Here is a 21,052-nt window from a genome sequence, read left to right as displayed (position 1 = left end):
GTTAGCCAGGATGGTCTCGATTTCCTGACCTCATGATCAGTCTGCCTCGGCCTCCCAAAGTGCTGTGATTACAGGTGTGAGCCACCGCGCCCGGCCTAAAAGAGCTTTACTTTTATTTACTTTTTCATGTTATACATTTTCTTTTTTTATTATTATACTTTAAGTTCTAGGGTACATGTGCACAACGTGCAGGTTTGTTACATAAGTATACATGTGCCATGTTGGTGTGCTGCACCCATTAACTCGTCATTTACATTAGGTATAGCTCCTAATGCCATCCCTCCCCCACCCCACCCCATGACAGGTCCTGGTGTGTGATGTTCCCCAACCTGTGTTGAAGTGTTCTCGTTGTTCAATTCCCACCTGTGAGTGAGAACATGTGGTGTTTGGCTTTCTGTCCTTGCGATAGTGTGCTCAGAATGATGGTTTCCAGCTTCATCCATGTCCTACAAAGGACATGAACGCATCTTTTTTTATGGCTGCATAGTATTCCATGGTGTATATGTGCCACATTTTCTTAAACCAGTCTATCATTGACGGACATCTGGGTTGGTTCCAAGTCTTTGCTATTGTGAATAGTGCCGCAATAAACATACGTGTGCATGTGTCTTTATAGCAGCATGATTTAGAATCCTTTGGGTATATCCCCAGTAACAGGCTGGTTGGGTCAAACGGTATTTCTAGTTACAGATCCTTGAGGAATTGCCACACTGCCTTCCACAGTGGTTGAACTAGTTTACAGTCCCACCAACAGTGTAAAAGTGTTCCTATTTCTCCACATCCTCTCCAGCACATGTTGTTTCCTGACTTTTTAATGATTGCCATTCTAACTGGTGTGAGATGGCATCTCATTGTGGTTTTGATTTGCACTTCTCTGACGGTCAGTGATGACGAGCATTTTTTCATGTGTCTGTTAGCTGCATAGATGTCTTCTTTTGAGAAGTGTCTGTTCATATCCTTCACCCACTTTTTTAAGGGGTTGCTTGATTTTTTCTTGTAAATTTGTTTGAGTTATTGGTAGATTCTGAATATTAGCCCTTTGTCAGAGATAGGTAGATTGCAAAAATTTTCTCCCATTCTGTAGGTTGCCTGTTCACTCTGATGGTAGTTTCTTTTGCTGTGCAGAAGCTCTTTAGTTTAATTAGATCCCATTTGTCAATTTTGGCTTTTGTTGCCACTGCTTTTGGTGTTTTAGTCATGAAGCCCTTGCCCACCCCTAGGTCCTGAATGGTACTGCCTAGGTTTTCTTCTAGGGTTTTTATGGTTTTAGGTCTAAAATTTAAGTCTTTAATCCATCTTGAATTAATTTTTGTATAAGGTGTAAGGAAGGGATCCAGTTTCAGCTTTCTACATATGGCTAGCCAGTTTTCCCAGCACCATTTATTAAATAGGGAATCCTTTCCCCATTTCTTGTTTTTGTCAGGTTTGTCAAAGATCAGATGGTTGGAGATGTGTGGTATTATTTCTGAGGGCTCTGTTCTTTTTCCATTGGTCTATATCTCTGTTTTGGTATGAGTACCATGCTGTTTTGGTTACCATAGCCTTGTAGTATAGTTTGAAGTCAGGTAGTGTGGTGCCTCCAGCTTTGTTCTTTTGGCTTAGGATTGTCTTGGCAATACAGGCTCTTTTTTGGTTCCATATGAACTTTAAAGTAGTTTTTTCCAATTCTGTGAAGAAAGTCATTGGTAGCCTGATGGGGATGGCATTGAATCTATAAATTACCTTGGGCAGTATGGCCATTTTCACGATATTGATTCTTCCTATCCATGAGCATGGAACATTCTTCCATTCGTTTGTGTCCTCTTTTATTTCGTTGAGCAGTGGTTTGTAGTTCTCCTTGAAGAGATCCTTCACATCCCTTGTAAGTTGGATTCCTAGGTATTTTATTCTCTTTGAAGCTATTGTGAATGGGAGTTCCCTCATGATTTGGTTCTCTGTTGGTCTGTTATTGGTGCATAGGAATGCTTGTGATTTTTGCACATTGACTTTGTATCCTGACACTTTGCTGAAGTTGCTTATCAGCTTAAGGAGATTTTGGGCTGAGACGATGGAGTTTTCTAAATATACGATCATGTCATCTACAAACAAAGACAATTTGACTTCCTCTTTTCCTAAATGAATACCCTTTATTTCTTTCTCCTGCCTGATTGCCCTGGCCAGAACTTCCAACCGTATGTTGAATAGGAATGGTGAGAGAGGGCATCTCTGTCTTGTGCCAGTTTTCAAAGGGAATGCTTCAGTTTTTGCCCATTCAGTATGATATTGGCTGTGGGTTTGTCATAAATAGCTCTGATTATTTTGAGATACGTCCCATCAATACCTAGTTTATTGAGAGTTTTTAGTAGGAAGGCTGTTGAATTTTGTCGAAGGCCTTTTCTGCATCTATTGAGATAATCATGTGGTTTTTGTCTTTGGTTCTGTTTAAATGATGGATTACGTTTATTGATTTGTGTATGTTGAACCAGCCTTGCATCCCAGGGATGAAGCTGACTTGATCGTGGTGGATAAGCTTTTTGATGTGCTGCTGGTGCTGGATTCGGTTTGCCAGTATTTTATTGAGGATTTCTGCATCAATGTTCATCAGGGATATTGGTGTAAAATTCTCTTTTTTTGTTGTGTCTCTGCCAGGCTTTGGTATCAGGATGATGCTGGTGTCATAAAATGAGTTAGGGAGGATTTCCTCTTTTTCTATTGATTGGAACAGTTTCAGAAGGAATGGTACCAGCTCCTCTTTGTACTTCTGGTAGAATTCGGCTGTGAATCTGTCTGGTCCTGGACTTTTTTTTGGTTGGTAAGCTATTAATTATTGCCTCAATTTCACAGCCTGTTATGTGTCTATTCAGGGATTCAACTTCTTCCTGGTTTAGTCTTGGGAGGGTGTATGTGTCCAGGAATTTATCCAGTTCTTCTAGATATTCTAGTTTATTTGCGTAGAGGTGTTTATAGTATTCTCTGATGGTAGTTTGTATTTCTGTGAGATTTGTGGTGATATCCCCCTTTATCATTTTTTATTGCATCTATTTGATTCTTCTCTCTTTTCTTCATTAGTCTTGCTAGCGGTCTATGAATTTTGTCAATCTTTTCAAAAAGCCAGCTCCTGGATCCATTGATGTTTTGAACGGTTTTTTGTGTCTCTATCTCCTTCAGTTCTGCTCTGATCTTAGTTATTTCTTGCCTTCTGCTAGCTTTTGAATGTGTTTGCTCTTGCTTCTCTAGTTCTTTTAATTGTGATGCTAGGGTGTCAATTTTAGATCTTTCCTGCTTTCTCTTTTGGGCATTTAGTGCTATAAATTTCCCTCTACGCACTGCTTTAAATGTGTCCCAGAGATTCTGGTATGTTGTGTCTTTGTTCTCATTGGTTTCAAAAAACATCTTTATTTCTGCCTTCATTTCGTTATGTACCCAGTAGTCATTCAGGAGCAGGTTATTCAGTTTCCATGTAGTTGAGCGGTTTTGAGTGAGTTTCTTAATCCTGAGTTCTAGTTTGATTGCATTGGTCTGAGAGACAGTTTGTTATAATTTCTGTTCTTTTACATTTGCTGAGGAGTGCTTTACTTCCAACTATGTGGTCAATTTTGGAATAAGTGTGATGTGGTGCTGAGAAGAATGTATATTCTGTTGATTTGGGGTGGACAGTTCTGTAGATGTCTATTTGGTCTGCTTGGTGCAGAGCTGAGTTCAATTTTTGGATATCTTTGTTAACTTTGTCTTGTTGATCTGTCTGATATTGACAGTCTCCCATTATTATTGTGTGGGAGTCTAAGTCTCTTTGTAGATCTCTAAGGACTTGCTTTATGAATCTGGGTGCTCCTGTATTGGGTACATATATATTTAGGATAGTTAGCTCTTCTTGTTCAATTGATCCCTTTACCATTATGTAACAGCCTTCTTTGTCTCTTTTGATCTTTGTTGGTTTAAAGTCTGTTTTATCAGAGACTAGGATTGCAACCCTTGCTTTTGTTTGTTTTCCATTTGCTTGGTAGATCTTCCTCCATCCCTTTATTTTGAGCCTATGTGTGTCTCTGCACGTGAGATGGGTCTCCTGAATATAGCACACTGATGGGTCTTGACTCTTCATCCAATTTGCCAGTCTGTGTCTTTTAATTGGGGCATTTAGCCCATTTACATTTAAGGTTAATATTGTTATGCGTGAATTTGATCCTGTCATTATGATGTTAGCTGGTTATTTTGCTCGTTAGTTGATGCAGTTTCTTCCTAGTATCGATGGTCTTTACAATTTGGCATGCTTTTGCAGTGGTTGTGAACTTTAAAAAATTATATAGCTGGGACTATAGGTGCACAGCATCATGCCTGGTTTTTGTTTTTTGTTTTTTTGGGTTTTTTCTGACACAAAGCAATGGTATTATGACTTTGGGGAGCCTTCATTGCTAAGTTTTTCTTTATGTTATTTCCTTTTTTTTTTTTTGTGGATACGGGGTATTGCTCTTATATCCCAGAGTGGAGTACAGTGGCATGGTTGTAGCTCACTGCAGCCTTTCACTCCTGGGCTCAAGTAATCCTCCCACCTTACTCTAATTACTTAGAGTAATTACTCAGTAATTACTCAGCCTCCCAAGTAGCTGGGACTACAGGCTCAAGCCACTGCAACCAGTATCATTTTATTTCTTCAACTTGCAAGTTATCTAGGAGTTTTTCATATTTAAATTTCAACCATTCTAAAAAAATCCCTCTTACATCCACAGTAATGATTTACAAATACACATGGACAGATACTGAAATATAACATAAGCCTGCTCATACCAGCTGGATAACATTCTAATTGAGTTTTTCATCTTCAGATGACATAAGTAGTGAAGTTAAACTGTTGTTTAGACATGGCATGTGATACTCAGCTCAAAGAGCCGTCTTAAACTTTTTCATTTAAGTTTACTGACTTTTTTTGTCTTTTTCACGCTAGAAATTTATTATGCATCAAGCTCAAATTACTTAGAACAAGAACTATAATCATTGGTAGGAACAAAATAAATATGCTATTAGCCAAGATAAGCTTTGAAAGTCACTGTAAGTAGGTACTGTATAATGTTAAAACTATCTTCCAAAAGATTTGAAAAATGACTAAAATGGCTGCCATTTTCATTGTTATTTGGCATTTAAACTAGCTTTGAATGAACAAAAGATCCCGGTTATGGAGAAAGTGAGAAAAGTAAAGGAGAAATAGGAATTATCTCTAAACTGTTCATTATGTATCTGGGAGGGCAAAACAAACAAACAAAAAACAAAACAAAACAAAGAAAGTATCTAAAAATTATTCACTACTCTTTTCTGGGGGAAATCAGGAATAACTAGCACTGAGTATCAGAGGGGTGAATGCATATTTTAGAAGTAGCAATCCTCCTACCTCAGGCTCCTGAGTCGCTGGGACTACAGGTGCACACCACCAAGCTTGGTTAATTTTTTATTTTTATTTTTGTAGAGACGGGATTTCCCTATGTTTCCCAGGCTGAGAAGTAATATTCTTAAGGAGAATCAAGATCCACTGAAATCTCAAAATTGTCCTGTAATACTATTCCATGTCATTGCCTTAAAATACATTATTAGTCTACTTTTAAAATATTTTATTGTTTTGCATAATATGAGGAAGTAGCATGGTATAATAAAATGAACATTCATTCATTGATAAATCACTAATATTCATTGAGCACCTACTGCATGCCAGATACATTCTAGGTGCTAGACAGAAGTGAACTAAGAGCCAAAAATCCCTACACTTACGCAGCTTATATTTTATGAGTTAGACAGACAATAAACATATAAGTAACATATGGGTATGTCTTAGGGTGACAGATGCTATAGAGAAAAATAAGGCAGGAGAAGGGGGACAGGGAATACTGGTGGCATTCCTTCCCCTACATTTTAAATAGGGTGGTCAGGGAAGGTCTTACTAAGAAGCTGATACCTAAGCTAAGACCTGAAGATGGTGAGGGAACAAGCCATGATATCTGAGGGAAGAGTATTCTAGGGAAGGGTCATGCAAAGGTGCTGAGGTGAAATGTGCCTGCAGTCTGAAGAACAGCAAGGAGGCCGGTATGATGGCAATGGAGTAAGAAGGGAGAGTAGGAAGGGGTGAAATGAGTCAAGTGTCAGGAAGCCAAACTGTATAGAGAATTAAGAAAGAATACCTAGAGGGAGAGGCCTGGATTCAGGAGTCATTGTTGTACAGATAGCATTTAAAGCCATCAAAACTAGATGAGCTCTCCAAGGGCAGGGAGTGTAGATGGATGTGATATTGTGAAATATATATTTGGTCTACAACTCCCGTTTCCTGGAATGCAATTCCTAAAATCCTTAGAATGGTGTAAGGGCTATCTTTTTGTATGCTAATAATTAACTGATGGCTGGCAGCCCCTAGGCAGTTGCAGGATAAGGGCTGGTCACAGGAAAGACCAAGGAGGGATGAGAGAGTTGGGACTTTTGGCCCCACCCCCAACCTCCAGGGAGGGGAGAGGGGCTGAAGGTTGAGTTGACCACCAATGGCCAATGGTAATGAAGCCTCCGTAGAAACCCAAAAGGACAGGGTTCAGGGAGTTTCCGGATAGCTGCACACATGGAGGTTCTTGGAGGGCAGTGCATCCACAGAGGGCATGGAAGCTTCCCACTTCGCCCCTACACCTCCATCAATGCATCTCTTCATCTGTATCCTTTGTAATTTTCTTTATAACACAATGGTAAAAGTGTTTCCCTGACTTCTGTGAGCTGATCTAACAAATTAATGGAACTCAAAGAGCAGGTGTAGGATCTCTGATTTGTAGCCAGTCAGTCTGACGTTCTGGAGGCCTGGACTTGTGACTGGTGTCTGAAAGGGCGGGAAGGGGAGGCCCTGGGGACCAAGCCCTCAACCTGTGGGATGTGATACTATAGTGTCAGAATTGAATTAGGGAATACCCAGCAGCAGGGCTGATTACTTGCTTCTTAATGGGGAGAAATTCCCACACATTTGGTGAAAGAAGTCTTGCGTGTTGATTGTTGTTGCTGTGTGGTGCGAGAACAGAGGAAAACAGTTCTGAGTTTTTCCACCTTCAGTTAGTGTCAGTGAAGTAGGGTTTGCTAGAACAGCCCTGGCTCACAGAAATATGTGGTTTGGGAAGAGAAAGAATGAAAGGGTGGGAGATGAGGAACCTTTGACTCCTGGGTAGACGACGTGATCTTCCATGGTTTGGAGCTGCAACTGTGCTGCAATCAATTACTAAAGGTAAAAGTTACCAGTGGAATTTAGAGATGGATCCAACTCAGGGAGTTGGTTCACTGGATGTATAAGGATATGCAAACTAGAAAGAAAAAGGTGAAGTATTCAATCCCTTGGTGGTGGTTGTCTGTAATAGCTGAACGGAAATAAAACAAATTCTGGATGAGGCCTTGATGCTAGACTAAGCTCAGCTTTCAGTCTGTCTGAGCCCAGGCCACTAGTCTCCAAGCTGACCCCCAAAGGAAAAATGATACAGGGATGACAGTACCTCTACTACCTGTGGTTACCATGATGGTAGTTCATGTGAGAGAAGGGCAAAACCAAGAAACTATTGAAACCAGACGGTACAGTGTGAAGAAATTGTCTCATTTCATAGATTGGTATAATCAGTTTACTGAAAATCCTTTATTAAAATGGATTGTGAGAGTAACTCATTTAGGGCACTTTCTTTGGTTTTAAATGCCGCAGAGTGGACAGGCATGTTTGGGTTGATGCAGGACCCACAGCTCACTATTGAACAATCACAATGGGTATAATGTGATCCATACACATAGGAAGTTATTCCAGAGGGAACAGTCAGCCTAGTGAATGGAATAAAAGCCACTGTAAGGTCTGTACACCCTGAGAAGGTAGAGACTGTCCAACTCTACCTATAAATACCAAATGGAGAACCCCAGGTGAAGCAGCTCATTTGGTTCCTATGCAGGCCATGCAGGACTGGCTTTATGATGACTGGGATATTTACTCACTGAATACATCCATTGCTCTGGTTGTAGTAAATGCTATGGCTAAGGGAGCCTCTTTTGTATGGGCACCAATGAAAACATGACTGTAATTAACAAAAGACCGGGGAAAGGCAGAGGGGAGAGTCACAGGACTCATCCCAGGAAGGTGGAAAGTTTAAATGGTTATTAAGAAATAAGGTGAATGAAGAAAACATTGATTGGGTGAAACTAAGAGAAAAAAGAAAGAGGAGAATCATGGGACTCATCCCAGCAGGGTGGAATCTTTAGAGGGCTATTAAGAAATGGGAAGAATAGGGCCGGATGCAGTGGCTCACACCTGTAATCCCAGCACTTTGGGAGGCCGAGACGGGTGGATCACCTAAGGTCAGGAATTTGAGACCATCCTGGCAAACATAGTGGAACCCCATCTCTACTGAAAATACAAAAAAATTAGCCGGGCATGAGGGTGGGCACCTGTAATCCCAGCTACTCGGGAAGCTGAGGCAGGAGAATTGCTTGAACCTGGGAGGCGGAGGTTGCAGTGAGCTGAGATTGCGCCACTGTACTCCAGCCTGGGTGACAGGGCAAGACTCTTGTCTCAAAAAAATTAAATAAATAAATAAATAAATAAATAAAAAGAAATGGGATGAATAAAGTGGAAATCGATGGGGTTAAAACAAAGATCTCAATATAATACTATCAAAGGTTGGTAGGGAGCCTCTGCTGTTCTCCCAATGTTAAGGGGTTCCAAACAGGTTTGCTGTATTCACCCCAGTTTGGAGAAATTGAAAAAGTCAGAAGGCAGAGATTACAGTGAGAAAGCTGACCAACAATTACTTGGGGTAATGCTGAGGCAGGTTAATCAAGACAAAGATTGACAAAAGGAGCAAGGTCCCTCGGCTCAACCCGCTGTTGGGGACTCAATGCTTTTTTTTTTTTTTTTTTTTTTTTTAAAAAAGAAAAGGGTAAAAGTAAGGGTTGATAGGAGTATGAGATTTGGAATGTTTAAATGGGATATACATAAATAAGTTATGTCTCCTTTACCTAAATATTTTATGGAACTGGATAACTATGACTGGGTGGGGAACACTTCCCCTACTCAGTATTGTAAAACAGAAGAAATATAAATCTGCACTTCAAGCAAATATTAATTGGACATGCTAACTAGGCACCAGTAAGATTGCTTGCGCTCACACAGTGTGGAGTAGAGAAGCTGGAGTGCTAGTAGGGACAAATTCTCCATCTGCTCACCCTTTGCAGGGTGTTTACTGGGGCTTATGGCCAAAGTCTGTGAGCATCTCCCAGTGACAACTGCTGGGAGTTTGCACTAGAGAATTTCCACTTGGGGGCATTTACTACCTTGCTATGGGACATTAACTGAAACTACCCCTATGACTGAAGGACATAAAATGATCTTGACAGCTGAAATACCCATGCTTTCTCACATGATGTCAGAGAAACATTCAAATGGGGATGGCAGTGCCCAGAATAGTTCCATAATAAAATGGAAATGGTTTATACAGGAGCATCCTCCCTGGGAAGTGCAAGGAGGAAATACTCTCAAGCAGGGAGCCTCTTTTTCCCTAGGACTGACTCTGGAACTGTGTGAGGAACTGTGGGATTCTACTGACCCTTGGACAGTGCCCCGTAAACAGCTCTCAACTGACCAGCAAAGAGCTGCCTGGTGTGTGGATGACAGTTCCAAGGTGAACATCCTGTTTGGAAGGATGCCACTCTTGATCAAAGAAGGTAAGATCAAATTAGCTTGGCGGCTGAATTGCATTCTGAAGAAATGTACAATAGCAAAAGCTCCCATGTTTGGTTTTTTGCTGACTCATGGACAGTCACCAGTGGCCTGGTCACAAGGTCAAGCAGAAGGGCAGTGGAAACCTGGTCTATTTATTAAAGGGATACCCATATGGAGAATGGCTATGTGGAAATTTGAGGGGTGCAATAAGTAGAATATGTTGATGCCCATCAGAAGAGCCTCTTTCTGGGTTTGGATTGACATTGATTGACACTGACAAGCAGAGAACCCTGTGTGCTCCCTTGAAGTGGCCACCTGGGTCCATGAAATGAGTGGATAAATGGGTACTGCAACAGTGCAGAGATGGCCTGCATCTAGACAGGTTTCTTTTGCACCATCTCAGGCACAAAATGCCAGTAAGAACTGTTCTGTCTTCCAGCAAAAGAGACAGACACTGCCCATGGCTGTGGGGCAGATTTCCTGATGGGAAAGCCCGGAACAAGTTGGCAAGTGAGGTTGATGCTGGTAGCCCTGGGAGGCCACAAATCGGTTTTGACAGGAGTGGACACTGATTCTGGACTGGGCTTTGCTTGCCCAGTGGAAGATGTGAATTATGAGAATGCCATAAAAAAGCCAGGACAGAAGATATTGCACAGATTTGGAGAGCTGAACACCATTTCTTCAGGCCAAAGAACACACAGTACAGCCCATAATGTTCTGGCAGTGGGCAGAGATATTCTTCTCAGAGTAATAGTTTGATAGAGACTAAAATGGGCAGTGAAAACATTGGTTGTCTAAAACAGGGGGAGATGAAAGCAAGAAGGGCTGGCTTACTTGTCTTTACCAGTGTGTACTCACACTCAACATGAGTGGGGTTAAAGGAGTGTCCCCACTAGATATTCTTTTGTTTTTCTGATCAATCTGGGGAAGAGAGGGTGGTGGAGGATGCTGGTATGACTATGCAATTCTTGACAAGAGGGGAATATGCTGATATAATGACTATACTTCTTTTCTTTCCTTCTTTTCCATATTACCTAAACTCCCCCCGACCCTCCCTATGCAGTGGTTCTAGGACCAGAGCCATAACTACCAGTGTTAGAACCAGGGATGATTCCTAAACAAGAAATTGTAACTATGTTTTTAAACCTCGTGTCAGAATTCCTAAGGACCTGATGGGGGTAAGTTGTGCAAAATGGGTTAATCATGAATGCAGCTACATTGCCTGGTAGTAAGAACGGTCCACTAAATTGGCACCTATGTAACCTTAGTCTCCCTGCATGGGACTGGACTAAGGAGGAGGTAATTACTAGACTAATATTGCTGCCTGCCATCTAGACCAGCACTGTGTTGATTCTAATGTTTCTTCCAAAGGTTATTAATAAAGTGAGGAAAAAAAATTAACAGCTGAGAGTAAAGGAATAAATAAATAGGTTATGAATTCAGGGAAATCCATTATTACATTACATTAACACCTTGAAAGAGACTCAAAGCAAGAAAGGTTACTGTCTCTTAGCTCAATTATATCAGGTTTCTGAAAGGGTGAAACCAAGACCATTCCTGCTTTTAGAACCTGACAAGATCAATGGAAAGCCTGCAACCCTGAGTGGCCTCATGCTGGGAGACCTATTCATCCATTATGATGAGGGACTGAACTAATTATTAATGCTTGACTGAGATTGTAGTAATGTGGCAGTGTCTTTTGAGTTATATATTCTTTTATATTTCTTTTGTTTGTTTGTTTGAGACAGAGTTTCGCTTTTGTAGCCCAGGCTGGAGTGCAATGGTGTGATCTTGGTTCACTGCAACCTCTGCCTCCTGGGTTCGAGCGATTCTCCTGCCTCAGCCTCCCAAGTAGCTGGGATTACAGGCACCCGCCACCACATCCAGCTAATTTATATATTTTTAGTAGAGATGGGGTTTCACCATGTTGGCCTATGTTCTTTTAATGTAAGGAGTCCAGGTTCGAAGACCAGAGGTATACTGTGAAATATATATTTGGTACTCTAGCTCATTTCCTGGCATACAACTCCTAAAATCCTTAGAAACTCCAAAGATGTCTGATGGCTGGCAGCCTCTAGGCAGCCTCAGGATGGGGTCACAAAGACCCAGGCAGGATTAGAGGGTTGGGACTTTCAGCCCTATTCCTCAATCTCCGGGGAGGGGAGAGGTACCAAAGGTTAAGTTATCACCAATGGCCGATGGTTTAATCAATTATGCCTATAGTAATAAAGCCTCCATAAAACCCCAAAAGGACAGGATTTGGGGAGCTTTTGAATAGCTGTACACATGGAGGTTCCTGGAAGGTGTTGTGCCTGAGGCAGGGTATGAGCTCTGCTCCCCTCCTCTCCTATAACTTGTCCTATGCATCTCTGTATTTATATTCTTTGTAATATCCCTTGTAACAAACTGGTAAACATAAGTAAATGTTTCCCTGAGTTCTGTGAGCTGCTGCAGCAAATTAACCACCCCAAAGAGGAAGAGGCTGTGGTGTCCCCAATTTGTAGTTGGATGGCAGAAGTTTCAGCGGCCTGGACTTATGACTGGTGTCTGAAGAGGTGAGGGTTGTGGGACTGAGCCCTCAATCTGTGTGATCTGATGCTATCTCCAGGTAGATAGTGTTTGAATTTAGTTGGGAGGACACCCAGCTGCCGTCTGCTGCAGAGTTGATTGCTTGCTTGTTGGTGGGGAGAAATCTCCACACCTCGGGTCACAGAAGTCTTCTGTACTGATTGTTGCTGTGTGGTGTGAGAGTAGTTTGAGTTTTTTCAGTTTCAATAGAGAAAAAGAGGAGGAGCAAGGATGGAGGCCTATGGCATTCCAGTGTGAAGAGGTGGGAGAGGCGAGATGAGGAAGAATCAGCAGGATCTGAGAAGGAGCAGCCAGAGAGGTAGAAGGACAACCAAGAGAGCAGGTGTCCCAGAAGCCCAGAGAAGACAGTGTTTCAGAAGGATGGATGCCAAATGTTGCTGACAGGCCAAGAACAAGCCCTGGGATTTGAACACTGGACTTAGCAATATGAAGGTCAGTAGTGACTTGACAAGAGCTGTTTTAGTGCAATAAGTAAGATTGTGATATTGACTAGACTGGGTTCATGGGAAAGGAATGGGAAATTGGACAATGTGAGTAGTCTATACAACTCTTTTCAGGAATTGCTGTCAAGGGAGGCAAAGAATAGGGGCAAAAGCTGGAGGGGGTTGTAGGGTCAGGAGAAGGTATATGTCTATATAAGTGTGTGTATAATACAAATAAACTATAGCATGTTAAATCCAACAGAGAGAGAACTCTGATGATGTAGGAAGGGAAGTTGTTGGGTCAATGTGGTCAAATAAAAAGGGATAGGATCTAGTGGACAGATGAAAGGGTAGTGGCAGGCTGAATTAGAATCCTGGTTCCACCACTGACTTCTGTGACTTGGTGCAAATTCTCTCTCTCTCTTTTTTTTTTTTTGGAGACAGAGTCTCGCTCTGTCACCCAGGCTGAAGTATAGTGGCATGATCTTGGCTCACTGCAACCTCCACCTCCCGGGTTCAAGTGATTCTCCTGCTTCAGCCTCCTGAGTAGCTGGGGCTACAGGTGTCCGCCACCACGCTCGGCTAATTTTTATATTTTTAGTAGAGATGGGGTTTCACCATATTGGCCAGGTTGGTCTCAAACTCCTGACCTTGTTATCCGCCCGCCTTGGCCTCCCAGAGTGCTGGGATTACAGGCATAAGCCACCGTGCCCGGCCAACTTGGTGCAAATTCTTAACCTCTCCAAGCATTAGTTTTCCAACCTCTAAAGTGAAAACTGCCTGGAATTATTGGGCTGTATAATGTCTTAATCAAAAAGTACTGTTTCATTGCTGTCCCAAGTTATAATTTTCCTTAAAACTCACTGGCAAGATGGGACATAAAATGAACTTTTAAAATCTGCCTTTTGGCTGGGCACAGTAGTTCATGCTTGTAATTCCAGCACTTCGGGAGGCTGAGGCGGGCAGATCACTTGAGTCCAGGAGTTTCAGACAAGCCTGGGCAACATGGTGAAACCCCATCTCTACAAAAAATACAAAAATTAGCCAGGTGTGGTGCTGCATGCCTGTGGTCCCAGCTACTAGGGAGGTTAAAGTGGGAGGATCGCTTGAGCCCAAGAGCAGAGGTTGCAGTGAGTAGAGATGGTGCCACTGTACTCCAGCCTCGGTGATGTTGTCAGACCTTGTCTAAAAAAAGAAAAAAAAAAACCTGCCGTTTTCCCAAGACAGTAAATTCATATCTAGTATCTACTGAAAAACAGTTAATGCTATAAAGCACACAGTCACACCCAAAATAAAGATAATTGGTTTATTATAACATGGTATTATTTCAGTTGTTGATGTTGCATATCTTTGGAACACATGTTGGCAGAGAACAAAGAGGCCTTCCCCTGATGTATTCTGTCTTAATCCTGTTTTTTACCTCTGATAGCTGCATGACACTCAAATGGTATGTCTTTTATTCAGATGTTCACAGATGATGTGCAGGAACAGCAAACAAGATGAAAAAACTAATGAAAACTGCTCAGAAAAAAGAAAAGGTAAAAAGGAGCATCTTATAAAGCAATGCATTCCTGTCACTGGAAGTGTTCAGACAAAGTGTAGAAGGTGACCTGTGAATGCTCATGTACCTTAAGCCATGGGTGATTCAGGGCTTCATAAACAGTAATCCTTTCAGCTGGATCCAGCATCAGCATGCGACGTACTAGGTCTTTGGCACTTTCAGAGATATGGCTCCACTGCCTTGGATTCATCTGAGGAGGAGGAAAGGAAAACTACATAGTTACCTTAAGTGAGACATTAACATTCACTATTATTTAATATTCCTATACTGTTTCAATGTGAATAAAATTCTGAGTGCAAAGAACAGAAATTTGATTCTAAAGCCTTGCATTCTAAGGAAGAAAAGGACAAATGCAATTCTTCTGTTGTTCTTTACTATATAAGAATTTGTGCTATTAAATACTCCATACACAAATTCTTGTTATGTAAGTCATAATATTTTCAATAATCGAAGACTAGAATGTTCATTATTCCAGTTTCTATCTTTAGATCCTTAGCTAGGGAGACTAGAATACATTGATCCAGAAAGAACTAAAATAAAACTTAAAATTTTTAAAGAAATATTTTTAATATATGTTTTTAAAAATTGAGGTTAGCAATAATTGTGAACTATGCAAAGTTATTAATAGGATATTTTGGTCACTGCATATCAATTTCAGTGTTTAGGAAAAAGTATTCTACTACCGTAGGTCCCACAGAATAACTGATTTGTTTGAATATTGTCCTCAGTGAAGTTACTTTTGTCTCTTTTAGAGATGAGACCACTAAGCCACATGGTATATTGACTAAAATCACACAAAAATAATTATGAATTGTTGAAAAGACACAGGGCTTATGAGAAAGGCTATGGATCTGTAAGCCGAGTGCTAGAAGGCTCCAGGGAAAAGGGATATGTCTGAGACCCAGAATCATAAAAAAAAACTCAGAGTGGTTAGGCCACGGGGTTGAGAAGGCAAGTGGGGAAAGGAGGCAGAGACAGAGTAGGGTCTCATTCCTTGTTCAACATCAACAGGTTTACTGATGGGGTGAGCTTATGTGAGCTACCCAGTGCCAGGACCTTCAAGCAAAGCCATGGCTTCAACAGGCAGAGACCTACATCACCTTCTAAGGAAGAAAGATGAAGAATAAACTCCACAACATTTTAAAGCCAAGTGAAACTGCAGCACTTGCACTGCAGTATAAATGAATCATTGCAATTTGAGCAAGGGCTAGCATTAGCTCTGACTAATGTGAGACTTTGTACTTGAAGACGGGGAGTGAAAAGTGTCTTTATGTTGGAGAAAGTCCTTAAGATTGAAGTATGCTTCATTTTCCCCCCTAACAGGCAGAATTTCAAATAGTAGCCACTTCTGCTTGTCAAATCCCATTAAGACTAATGTCATAAGTATGCTGTTTAATTATCATTATCTGGCCGGGCACAGTGGCTCATGCCTGTAATCCCACACTTGGGGAGGGATGAAATCCCACACTTTTCATCCTAGTGAAATTGTGGTCAACTGACCAGTTCGAAATGAGGGAAGTGATTAGACAGGGCTTGGGTAGACTTGTTTCCTCTCCCTATCCTGGAGCGAATGTGTTCTTTAAAGTCTGAATAATTTTTCCTTGACAAAGGGGTTGAGAAATCATCTGAAAGGGGTGGTAAGATTTCTGAAATGAGGAGAGGTTTAGAAGGATACTCCCTTGTCCTTTTTACAAGAGAGTCCAATATAGGATTTTCTATTCCTTCAGCTGAGATGAGTAGCTAAAATAAATTTGGGAGGTTGAGTCTATAAGGGGGAACAAAATAAGCTATAAAACAATCTTACTTATTTGAATACCTAACCCATAGCAGCTTAGAATCTTGCTGTGTATATACTAACTGGTTACCTGTAATAATGATATGACATTACACCTTTTATATATAGTTTGGGAAATATATTTTTGCCCTTTATAAAGAAGTTAATTGAGGTTAAGTGTTAGCATATATTCCAGTTAAACAGTATTTTCTAATAGCTACTTTAAAAGATCAAATAACCTAGCAAATGATAATTTAAAAGTCAAATTAAAATCACTTAAGACCAGTAGCAGTTTATAAACTATGACAATTGAAATGTACTATATTTAACGGTCTCACATTTGCAAGTGCTGGAGGTAAAAAAAGAAAAAAAAAAGTACTACATTTAAAAGGTGTCTTCAAACTTTTCTTGAAAATATCCATAGAGATCAATAATTTTGTTAATAGTTCTTTTGCTCAGAACCATTAGGGTGATGAAATGAGGTCGGGCGCGGTGGCTCACAGCTGTAATTCCAGCACTTTAGGAGGCCGAGGCAGTCAGATCACTTGATCCAGGAGTTTGAGACCAGCTTGGCCAACATGGTGAAACCCCCATCTCTACTAAAAATACAAAAATTAGCTAGGCGTCGTGGCGCACACACCTGTAATCCTAGCTACTCGGGAGGCTGAGGCATGAGAATCACTTGAACTTGGGAGGGGGAGGTTGCAGTGAACCAAGATCTTGCCACTGCACTCCAGCCTGGGCGACAGAGCAAGACTCTGTCTCAAAAAAGAACCACCAGGGTGATGAAATAATTTTTTTGAAATCTAATTTTTTTTGGGGGGGGAGAAGACGGGGTCTCGCTCTGCTGCCCAGGCTGAAGTACAGTGGTGTGATCATGGCTCATTGCAGCCTTGACCTCCCAGGCTTAGGTAATCCTGCCCCCCCAGCCTTTCAAGTAGCTGAGATTACAAGTGTGTGCCACCACACTTGGCTAATTTTTGTACTTTTTGTAGAGACCAGGTCTCCCTATGTTGCCCAGGCCAGTCTTGAGCTCCTGAGCTCAAGTGAGTCCAGCTGAGATCTGCTTTAAAATAACATAATAATATGTAGAATACAGATAAAACAAGATTGTCTGTGTTATTGAAGCTGGGAGCTCATTATACTATTCTCTCTGCTATTTTTGTTTGAAATTTTTGATAATAAAAGATAGAAAAATAAATGCTGACAGAATCATATCACAGTATACCAAAAGAAAAAGGCCGAGATTCATCATAGATGGTAGAGATGGATCTATACTTCAAACTAAGGTGGTGAAAACCTAGGGTTTTTGTAAGGAAAGTCCTGAAGATAAATGAGAGGTGAGGTTAGCCAAGTAAAATACTAAATAAATGATTAACCTCAAAGCTTCAAACCCCAGGTACAAAAAAAATTATGATATAGCTGCCACCATCCATCTGACTTACTATAATACTAGGAAGAGGGAATTTTTAAATGACTTAATTTTTGCACATGTGTGAATAGTCTAAGTCTTTTTACCAAGAAACAAAAATAACTATTCAATGTTTTAAAAATAGACGAAATAAAATACCAGAGTCTGTTGGAATGAAGCACATTGCCTTGGAAACTAGGAAGTTAACAACTGAACAAACACAAAGGAAGAATTCTATTATTAGCAAATGCCTATAACTCAAAAACACAGGTGGGGGATTATTATATGGTACCTACCTCACAAGTTGCTGTGAGGGTTAAATGAATTAAACTGTTCTAAGCACTTTACTTATGTAAAGTATGCTATGCTATGTGCTATGCCTGAGTTAGCTATCATTATTGGTAGTATTATTATTATGCTGATGTATCACTAATCATGTTTCTTTTAAAATGTTAGTATCCGTGATTTCACTTGGCTAAATTCAACCAGAATCTGGCTGTGCATTCCTGAGAGCAACTTACAACTTCCCTGGATTGAAGAGGGATGACTACTTACAAGCAGTTTCCTGAGACATTTAGTTACCCGATAAGTAATGATTTTATTCCCCAGTGGCCAACTGACTCTAGGAGGAGCAGAAAATGCTATACTTAAAACATCTTTCTCTGTTAACAGAGTTTTGGTATATATCTTAAACTAACTAAAACAAAAGACAAACTTACATGCACTCATAAACTGATGGTGAGCGAGGTAAATAAACCAACAAAAGTATACACCATTCTCATCTCCATAAACTTCAGTTATGGCTTAAAAGGACAGGACTGTAACTCTGGAACTACTTTACTTTTCTTCTTTTTAAATTTTATGCTTCCAAGTTCCATATAAAATTCTAACATTACTGAGGAATTGAAGAGAAAACTTTAGGGGCCTCACAGTTCCAGAGTCCAGTGTTACATACACATGTTTTTGGTTTTATGTTGTCAGTCATGGCTGAAAATGAAACAGTGATGAGGTTGAATAGAAAGTATGAGTTTCAGTAATAATGAGAGGAAAAAGAATTTCCCCAACTTAAACAGCCTTAACCTGATATCCAGACACACACTCCCCCATGCTTCCCATGCCCAGCCTCCTAGTCACTGTCAGCTGTACCCTGGGGACAGGGCAAAGGAGTCTAAAAGCTGGGGTGGTGAAATCAACCTTAAGCCTACTTATTTCCAAGAAGTCCTTAGGTGTTTGTGATATAGCTATTCATAATGTCAGTAATGAATTTTCAATTTTTTACTAAAGTAATGATTTACTAATCACAAGCCTGTGATAGTACATGAGGCTGCCAACACCTAGTAACTAAAGAAGAATAGGAATGTTTAAGCCACACTGAAATACCTCTATATTGTATCATGAAATGCAGTTGTCATCCTGGCATTTCAGTTTATCCTGGAATGTAAATGGCAAATGTTTTGAGCTGTGCTGGCCTAAATTTAAAATTAAGATAAAGAAGGACTAAAATTACACCTGGATGAAATTCTATTTTAACTTTACAAATTAAGCAGAAAGCTTTAAAAATGTAGCCTCTTTTTCAAATTAGACAAAGAAGGGTCATAAATGTTTTCTTCACCAGGGTGACAGCTCAGCTGACAGTGACCCAGAAATTTACCTGAGGCCTATGTTGCCTACCAAGGCCACTGGATCAATGATGTAAGCAAAGACCTTTTCTCTGATGGGGTAACTACCTGGCAGTCAATCAGTGGGCAAAGACAGACAGTAACTTCAAAGAAACATTTTTCAGGATAAATTAATCTCAGTGGAAAAAGAAAATGTTCATGATGCATTACCTTATATTTTCCTTTAATAATGCCTTCAAACAATCTTTCCTTGGTTCCGTAAAAAGGCAAACAACCACTGAGCAGGATAAAAAGGATCACACCGCACCCCCAGACGTCTACAGGCTTTCCGTAAGGCTCTCTTTTGACCACTTCTGGTGCCATAAAATGAGGTGTTCCAACACGTCCTACATTTAAAACAACATTAAGGAAAAATGTTTACGTAAAATAAGATTTTCATATGAAAACTAAAAATAATAGAACAATAACAATCCAAATAAAAAGTTTACCAATACATATACTCTCACTACTTCTCCCCCTCTGCATAAAATCAAGTTCACACAGGTGAAAAAAATTACTTATCTAATCGTTTCCTGAAAATATTGAGCCCAGAATAGGTATTCTGTCTTATAACATTGGCACTCCCTATTGAATTCTGCATGCTACATAGTAAGTATTTATGTGGTTCTTACCTCATGAAGAAGTTTAAATTTTCTAATTCTCACATGGTTGAAAGTCACTAAATATATAGAGCAGAGGCAGGTGAAAGAGTCAACAGGCAGAGCCTGTAGCTGTCCAGGAAAGAGCTGGGAGGCCTGCCCTGGGCAGAGGCAGAGGCAGGGGAAAGGAGTGGAGGATGGAGAAAGGTATGAAAAAAAATCTGTGGAAAAAAGATGACTTGACTGCCAAATGGAAATTCCCCAATGAAACCTAATGCTGAGAACTGTTATTTGAAATATGAATTTGACTCTGAAATTCTGTTCAGTTGATTTTATGGGTTAATTATAGCAATTAACAATAGTTAGTAATATTTTGTTATAGTAGGAGTTTTTAGCTTCCTCCTAACATTAACATATGAAGAGAATGAAAGCAAATATTATATGGCATAAACAAAAGCAAAATTATGAAGCTCCTCCCATTCAATCCTCTTTGACTTTCATTTTTTTTAAACGGTTTTATTTCTCTATCAAAAATTAGCTTTCTGTAAGGAATCTGATATCAGCTGTTTGCACATTCATAACTATCTTTAACTCAGTATCCCAAAAGAAGTCTTCTATTGTGGAATGAAAGGCTTGTACCCTGTTGGAAGATCACTGTGGGATGGGGCGCTGCCCACTAGACTTGGCAGCTCTTCTAGATGTATGCAAGCCCAGTGACCGCCCTTCCTCCCTCTGTCTCTCTCTCTTTCATCATACTGAGTTCAGGATAATTTTTAGTTTGAAGATTGTGCAATACTTTATCTAGAACTCAGAACTGTGATTTTAAAAGACCTTAGAGATCTTCTGGTTCAGCTAGAGAGAATATATCAACTTCTGTTCATGATTATCAAACTCAGTTGGATGCAGAAAGATAAAAGAGCTCTTAGCTTGTGTATCAGGATGTACCTTTGCTGCAGATCATACGGTTTCCCTTCCTCTCCCCATAATAGAAAAGATTAAGTTCAGGGTTCCAGTAGTGAAAATATTTTCATTTAAAATGTACGATAGATCAGTGAAAACTATTGGCTGAAGGACCTGGCTAGAGAAATACTTTTATTTCTGTATTGTCCCATTTTGCTTCCTCAAGTAACATGAAGAAGCTAAGCCTTTTATACTTCATTAATAGCCTGGACAGGGAGGGGCCGCTGGAGAATTAGCCTTGTTCTGATGGACAAGAGCTAGCAGGAATAGGGGAAACCAGTATCATTCAGGGTACTGGTACCAGGGTACCAGTCAGGTACCTGCTGACAGTTTGGATGATGCTTTGAAACTCAACTTGACTCCTATCACTTCCTGGGCCAAGCCACTCAAAATGGGGGCCTT

General features: G+C 40.4%; 1 protein-coding gene and 1 long non-coding RNA gene across 13 annotated transcripts in view; one reads left to right on the top strand and one right to left on the bottom strand.

Moving 5' to 3' along the window:
• Positions 1 to 19,256, top strand: part of LOC119622038 (uncharacterized) — a 40,349-nt gene extending 21,093 nt beyond the window's left edge. Inside the window, exons 2-5 of one of the 2 annotated variants that reach the window (XR_012092042.1) lie at positions 9,517 to 9,678; positions 10,740 to 12,697; positions 14,152 to 14,225; positions 15,260 to 19,256. This is a non-coding gene — a long non-coding RNA (uncharacterized lncRNA). Of the gene's footprint in view, positions 1 to 9,516; positions 9,679 to 10,739; positions 12,698 to 14,151; positions 14,310 to 15,259 lie in introns of those variants that run through there. The other variant, XR_012092041.1, reaches the window with a different exon arrangement.
• CASK (calcium/calmodulin dependent serine protein kinase) overlaps positions 1 to 21,052 on the bottom strand; it is a 401,324-nt gene that overhangs the window by 125,205 nt on the left and 255,067 nt on the right. For all 11 annotated transcript variants that reach the window (XM_037992948.2, XM_037992954.2, XM_037992955.2 and 8 more), the window contains exons 7-8: positions 19,263 to 19,438; positions 14,316 to 14,438 (exon numbers count right to left, since the gene is read on the bottom strand). In XM_037992948.2, the coding sequence (XP_037848876.1) occupies positions 14,316 to 14,438; positions 19,263 to 19,438 (299 nt within the window). The remainder of the gene's footprint in view (positions 1 to 14,315; positions 14,439 to 19,262; positions 19,439 to 21,052) is intronic.

The sequence above is a fragment of the Chlorocebus sabaeus genome, chromosome X (genome assembly GCF_047675955.1).
Source record: "Chlorocebus sabaeus isolate Y175 chromosome X, mChlSab1.0.hap1, whole genome shotgun sequence".
Taxonomy (NCBI): domain Eukaryota; kingdom Metazoa; phylum Chordata; class Mammalia; order Primates; family Cercopithecidae; genus Chlorocebus; species Chlorocebus sabaeus.
This window is presented reverse-complemented; position numbering and strand designations above follow the sequence as displayed.